The sequence below is a fragment of the Priapulus caudatus genome, unplaced genomic scaffold (assembly GCF_000485595.1).
Source record: "Priapulus caudatus unplaced genomic scaffold, Priapulus_caudatus-5.0.1 Scaffold1147, whole genome shotgun sequence".
NCBI classification, from domain to species: Eukaryota; Metazoa; Priapulida; class Priapulimorpha; order Priapulimorphida; family Priapulidae; genus Priapulus; species Priapulus caudatus.
In genome coordinates this window covers 33,742-41,533 of record NW_014578208.1, presented here as the reverse complement: position 1 = coordinate 41,533, position 7,792 = coordinate 33,742, and the positions used below count along the sequence as shown (strand labels likewise).

The window sequence follows — 7,792 nt, the reverse complement described above, 5'->3', positions numbered from 1 at the left end:
TAGATATAGATATAGATATCGATATCTAAATGTATATATAGACATTAACATAGATAACATATTATGTCATGTGTTTATGTAAATCGTTGATGCGATGATTTCTCACTGTTTCCAGGCTGAGGAAGACACAACAATTCATCACGGTGGTGGAAGACACAGTAGGTTACATGTACATGCCAGGCAAGGGCGACGATTTCAAACAGCAAGTTTGTAAGAGTGTAGTCGGTGAGTCATTTCGTGCCTATAGCGTCGTATGTCGTTGTCAGACACGTCCTGAATGTAGTTAGAACATCTAAAATGTTTAACTCATGACGAGAGGAAATGACTCATGTTTTAAAACACGTGCGCATTTTATGACGCGTTGGATTGATTGTCATTATTATCATTGCTACTGACAGCGGGCTGCCTGTTTCTTTTTTAATTTTAAGACATGCTTGCTTCTGAATAAATCTCATGCATGCATCGATTCTAGCGACAGTATATATATATATATATATATATATATATATATATCTATATATATCATGTATTATATGAGATTAAACTATATTATTATGGCTTGACTATATGATCAGGCCTGTGTGTGGCGGTCAAACAAGAGACTCCAGTAGTATCTTCTACTAACACCTTACTTTGAGTGGAGGCGGACATCCCCTGCTGTCCTCGCCTACCGTGTAATATATCCGCTCTATCAACTTGCGAAATTCTATTATAGCTGTCTGAAGTTCGACGTGCGATATCAGAGTACGGACCTGAGCTGGCCAACTCGATTAGTGTCAACGAGGGCCTGAAGAGGGAGCTAGCGTGGTATAGGGAACACATGGTGCGCATGGAGCCCCCAGAATGGTAACTGAAATTACTTAAGTCATCACTCATAGAAAGCTCTATGAGGGTGTGATGCAAGAGGGGATACCAACACCACCATAGATGTTGAAGAAAAAATAAAAGCGTAGGAAATGTAAATAGCCATAACATAGGTGTAAAATATCATACAGTCGCATGTGAAACCAGTGTTCCACATCAACACACCCACCAATATCATTGTTTGAGGAAGCATATGATCTAACGATTAAATCGATGTTTTCCTGAAATTATACGTTTAAAATAAAGAACATATACTCGTCACAGTAGTCGTGACATGAAAATAAATGCCGGTGTCTCTTTTTAACAATTATAGTGTCAAAGTTTTCCAGCAAGCATAACGATAATAAAATTTAAATCGCCGAGCAGGGTGCGAAGTTTCCTACATAGCACACGTAGCTGTATACCAAGTCATTTATAAAATACTGGAAATGGTACTTTGTTAAAATAGTACGGTTAATCTAAAGAGATCATATACGGACTAATCAATTTAATAATCATAACATGTCTATTCGTCCCAGACTTTTCTGTAGCACAGCGGGAGATATGTGTTCGCGCATGCATAATAACTACCAAGTAAAATTTCACTGAAATGCTTTTCAAATAAACAGCAAATACTCGTGGCGGTTGCTATACATGAAAAGTAAAGCGCGATGCTTCCTTTCAATGATGATAGATTGTCCTAGCTGACGCAAAACTAATAATATCTAAATCCGCCAACATGTGGCCATAGGATAAACAGCTGCATTGCTGGTTTCTATCAAGTGAATAAAACATTATTTTGAATGAGAGAGAGGAGTGCGAGACTGAGGAAAGGCGACAGTGAAGATAGTTGAGGGGCGGTGTCAAAAGAAAGAGGCTGAGCTAGGAACAAGAAAAGTAGGGGAAGGACGGGAGGGGGTGAAGAAGGGGTTTTACACCCGATAGGCTAGGTCGCTTTGCTAATTATAAACACAGGTCTACATATTAAAATTAATTTCAGGAATCTATGCGGAGATACCCCTTGACCATATTAAATGCATATTAATCAGAACATATAACTTCTGTGCTGAGATATTGCGCATGCGCTAACACACTAACGTAGCCAGATTGTGTACTGATTGGCATATGCAGCGGACACCTTACATGCAAGGTATTCGTCATATTTCTTAAGTGGGGTCTACGGATGGTATGTTATTATATAAATCTATGCTAGGATACCTGCTCCTCATTTTAAATGCATAACCTTTTCAAAATATTATTCTTCTCATGAGATATTGCGCATGCGCGAGCACCGTTTCAGGCACACAGAACGTACTGAAGCAAACTGCATAATATAGCGTGCTGAGTGAGAGAGGGGTGGGAGACTGAGGACAGGCGGCAGGGAAAATAGCTGAGGGGGGTAGAAGATTAACGAGTCTAAGCGAGGGGCAAATTAAAAAAGGCAGTAGGAAAACGGGAGGGGATGAATTAAGAGTTTTGCACCCTGCAGGCTAGGGCGCTCTTCTAATTATAAACACAGTTCTACATATAAAAATACATTTCAGAAATCTATGCGGAGATACCCCCTGACCATATTAAATACATATTCATCAGAAAATATAACTTCTGTGGTGAGATATTGCGCATGCGCTAACACACTAACGTAGCCAGATTGTGTACGGATTGGCATATGCAGCGGACGCCTTACATGCAAGGTATTCGTCCTATTTCTTAAGTGAGGTCTACGGATGGTATGTTCTCATATGAATCTTTGCTGGGATACCTGCTCCTCATTTTAAATGTATAATTTTTGTAAAATATTCTTCTTCTCATGAGATATTGCGCATGTGCGAGCACCGTTTCAGGCGCACAGAACGTACTGAAGCAAACTGCATAATATAGCTTGCTGAGTGAAAAAAGGGTGGGAGACTGAGGACAGGCGGCAGGGAAAATAGCTGAGGGCGGTAGAAGATTAAGGAGTTTAAGCGAGGGGTAAGAAAGGTAGTGGGAAATCGGGAGGGGATGAAGTAAGAGTTTTGCACCCTGCAGGCTAGGGCGCTCTCCTAATTATAAACACAGGAATACATATTAAAATTTATTTCAGAAATCTATGCTGAGCTACCCCCTGACCATATTAAATACATATTCATCAGAAAATACAAGTCCTGTAGTGAGATATTGCGCATGCGCTAACACACGAACATAGCCAGATTGTGTACTCATTGGCATATGCAGCGGACACCTTACGTGCAAGGTATTCGTCCTATTTATTAAGTAAGGTCTACGAATGGTATGTTATCATATAAAGCTATGCTAAGATACCTGCTCCTCATTTTAAATGTATATTTTTTGCAAAATATTATTCTTCTCATGAGATATTGCGCATGCGCGAGGACTGTTTCAGGCGCACAGAACGTACTGAAGCAAACTGCATAATATAGCTTGCTGAGTGAGAGAGGGGTGGGAGACTAAGGACAGGCGACAGGGAAAATAGCTGATGGACGGTATCAAAAGAAAAAGGTTTAGCTAGGCACAAGAGAGGTTGGGGCTGGACTGGAGGGGTGAAGTAGGAGTTTTGCACCCTACAGGCTAGGGCGCTCTGCTAATTATAAACTCAGGTCTACTGATCAGAATTTATTTCAGAAATCTATGCTGCGATACCCGCTAACCATATTAAATTCATATTTATGGCAAAATATAACTCCTGTGGCGAGATATTGCGTATGCGCTAACACACTAACGTAGCCAGATTGTGTACTGCCTGGTATATACAGCCGCCACTTTATATGCAAATTTATATTCCTATTTCTAGGATTCTATTTTCTTAGAGGTCTACTGATAGAATTTTATCATATACATCTATTATATCGCTAGAATACCGCCTCTTTATTTTAATAATGATAATTAAGGTTTTCCAACAGCATGGCCAGACTCGAGAGTTTGCGCATACCATGTATCTACCGATAATCGTACATGTATATTTTGTGTTAACCTAAAAACAAGTGTAAATAATTATCTACTCATGCTGAAAACCATCGGCATACTATGTACGTTGACTGGGAGCGGCGCCCATCCGCTGGCTCCATGACCATGCCCCTTAGTGATTTCCTCAGGCTACGGCCACATGTGGCCAACAGATGGCGACACCGAGCAATAGAAGAAGGAGATGTTGTGATCTGTGATTTATTCATTTCTTGATCACTTGATTCCTTAAATACACTTTTTTGAGTTTGATAATGTGTTAACACACACACGCACGCACGCACGCATGCACACACGCACGCACGCATGCACGCACGCACACACACGCACGCACTCTATTCTTCGTATAATCGTAACTTAGATTCTCTCATTTTTTGTGTCCGTTACAATAACAACTGCTCGCTGTTAGTAATATCAGGAGTAGATAATAGGGAAGGAGTGTGACATCAATAAACAAGGAAAATTCGTCATTTACTAGCCTTATAATACCTACGGCGGGGAATACTTTCGGATTGATGGCCAAAGAATAGATAATCGTGTTGTACGTTTTAGTCTGTATCTCCGGATTTCTGGTGTATACGAGGAAACGATTTCGCACGATGCTAGGCGAATGTACTGTGTAAGATTTGAGCTCAAGTTGGATGAGTTACGCGTAGTAAATCGTAGGTATTTTAAGGCTAGTAAATGACAAATTTCCCTTGTTTATTGATGTCACACTCCTTCCCTATTATCTACTCCTGGTAATATTAATATGAACGATTAAACTTGAATGCCAACAAACCTAAATATAGAGCTACAACTCTGAAGGAGAACGACATTAGCTACTTGCAGACAGCTCATTTCAACACGAGTCTAAAAACGTGGGTATGCTTCTGTATTATGTTATCCTAATGTTTATCTGCAATTTAGATGTCAAGGTCATGTTATATTTAGAGGCGTGTCACTGTGTATACTTCGTTTTTAGTCGCTATAAGTAATATATAATAATAAATTCCTAAATGTTACTACAGGAGGAGGTTAATTGCGTCGCTGAACTTGCTACAAGTTCGCTCGGCACCCACCCACCGTCTGATATGTCTTTGGCAAACTATATCCCGGTGTTGATTCCCGGTGTATTGATGTCTATATACATGGTTTAGGATATATATATATATATATATATATATACACGCATATATATACATGTATTCTATACCATATATACTACAGGATAACTATAGTTGCAATTATTGACCATCAGTATAAAATTCGCGTTCTCCTCTGGATTTCACCCTACACAAACTAGCCTCTTAGGACTAACGCTATTAGCAGATGCTGCGCGCTCAGATTAAAAAAAAAGTTCACTTTTAATTCTTATCGTAATGGTATTGAGTGATGAGCCTGCTTGTTGAACCCCTACATCATTAGCGGCAGTTGTTTAGCAGTAGTGGATCTACGTCACGTACACAGACGATCCAGACGTCTCCACTTCCCAGACGTGCCTTGGGAAAATGTTTATATAGTCGACATGTAGCGTTTAACGATGGCTATAACAATCTTAGTTGTAACGGTATCCGTTACATTTGATCGCATCTGTTTGTGTATGTAGTGCATTCGCGCGCTTTGTACGATGGTAACACGTTTACTGCATAATGCAGAAGTTCTTGTCTGACAGCGTGAAAATACAGGAAAGTTTGTCAACATCGACAAATTAAAGAAGCAAAGACATACGTATACGTGAGGTATAGATGAAAACTAGTTTATTAATTTGTCTACTACATAGATTACACATAAGAAGACGAATAGATTTGTTTCCGTGGTTCAATATAGATAATAATTATATGAGATTACCTACTGCTCTGATTTTAAGAGTAATATAAAATAATTTAGAATTTTAGTGTTCACTGGATGTTCTCAATAGTTCATGGTGAGAGAATATCACGAGAGGGTTGCTCGAAAATACCAGGCGTAAAACAATAAAGTTTGCATGAGTAAATAAATGTTTCTGTGAGACAAAATCTACAACTTTCCCTTGTACTGGAAGTCGATGGTCATGATGTGGCTTACGAGCCACTCCTTGGCCCAGTTGATTCCATCGTCCTTCACTGGGCAAGTGACAGCGCCCAGCTTGGCAATGAACTCCTCGTGGATCTTCTTGTGAGCGTCGTAGTTCACGTACTTCGCAGCAATCATCATGCCCTGCGAACCATATATATAGGGTACCTCGGTCGCTACTCGCCTTTAAAGTTACTCGCCTCACGAAAAATGGACTCGAGTTTGTATCGAGTTGCATATCAACGAGTCGAAGGGTTGGGTGCCATTCGCGGTGAACGCCATTCATGAGGTTTTGAGCTACCGGTTCTACTCAGCTGATAGACTCATGCGAGTGTCAACACCCGCTTATGAATCATTTGGTGTGAATGCTCGCTACGACTACTAAATACTAATTCACTATACAATAACCCTCTCAATATGCGATCCGTTTGCGATTTTCGAAATTGCAGGCAGCGTTCCACGACCGACGCGTAGATGGGAGACGGCGCTCGTTGTCAGGTGGGACGGTAGGCAGCATGCAACTGGCTCACACATACTCAGAAACAATCAGGGGACAGTCTCAATTGCCGAGGTGGACCCTGAGGGGCGATACATTCTGTTAGAGAACGCGAGCTGGAAAAGACACACGGTAATATAACGGCGCCTGGGGCGAGTGAGAGAAAGGGGATGGAGAGAGAGAGAGATCGATCAATTTAGAAAAAAGGCGAGAGAAAAAGGGTGGGAAAATAATGTGTAAGAACGAGAGAGAGTGATACAGTAAGAGAGAGAAATAGAGGGGGGAGAGAGAGAGAGAGAGAGAGAGAGAGAGAGAGAATGGTAAGATAAAAGAGGGAGATAGATAGAAAGAGCGAGACAACGAGACTGGGAGGGGGCGAAAGAGGAAGGGGAAGTGAAACTGAAAGCGTAGGGAGAGAGTAACCCAGAACGTCTCGAGCATTCAACTTTAGCTTCGCACACAGCAGCAAACATCTCAGCCTGAATCAATGTGAAGTATTCAGGAGTGAGTCAATATTGATAGACTCCTGAACTATTCATGCAAGCAGCAGCCGAGTATTTGCGGCTGTCCGGTCACGTGATCATTTCGGGTGTGCTACGAGTTTCGGGTGTGTCTTAGAAACTCGCTCGTTGAATGGCTAGCGGTTTTTGTGGTTCCCGTAGTAACAAATTAGCTGGATCGGTATGACAGGCTAAACTAAATAGAGAACTCATCGCGTCCCGGGACGTTTATGTACAGGGCCTGACGAGGCTTGCCGAAGTGTGACGAGGCTTGCCGAAGTGTGACGAGTATTGACGAAGTGTGACGAAATATGCCGAATGTTGACGAAATATGACACATAATATGGACGAAATATGACGAATGTTGACGAAGTGCGTCGAAGTGTGTCGAAGTGTAACCACTGTCTACAATTTCCAGTATCCTTTCATCTGTTTCTTTCCTCTCGTCGCAGCATCAGTTTATGGGTGGCTGGCGGCTGGAACGCTGGCTCACCCCTACACAGCAGCTCTCCTTCACCTTCCCCGACCTCTTCAAACTCGACCAAGGCAACACGTGCGTCATCTGGGCAAACTGCCCCGATGCGACGCCAGCGCCACCGCACCAGCTGGTCTGGCAGGGGGCGCCCTCGTGGGGATCCGGTGCGAACATGGAGACAAGACTCGTGTCTGTCCAGGGCGAGGTAACTTATATTCAACTCCACTCACGTACGGTATACTGTCCGCGCAACTATGGTCCGGTAACTATGGTCCGGTAACTATGGTCCGGTAACTATGGTCCGGTATGGTCCGGTAACTATGGTCCGGTAACTATGGTCCGGTAAATATGGTCCGGTAACTATGGTCCGGTAACTATGGTCCGGTAAATATGGTCCGGTAACTATGGTCCGGTAACTATGGTCCGGTAACTATGGTCCGGTATATGGTCCGGTAAATATGGTCCGGTAACTATGGTCCGGTA

The 7,792-nt window shown here is 42.1% G+C and overlaps 1 protein-coding gene across 1 annotated transcript in view; it reads left to right on the top strand.

Moving 5' to 3' along the window:
* Positions 1-7,792, top strand: part of LOC106815556 (intermediate filament protein A-like) — a 10,182-nt gene that overhangs the window by 543 nt on the left and 1,847 nt on the right. The window contains exons 2-4 of the mRNA XM_014820027.1: positions 116-225; positions 6,288-6,466; positions 7,287-7,514. Coding sequence (XP_014675513.1) covers positions 116-225; positions 6,288-6,466; positions 7,287-7,514 — 517 coding nt within the window. The remainder of the gene's footprint in view (positions 1-115; positions 226-6,287; positions 6,467-7,286; positions 7,515-7,792) is intronic.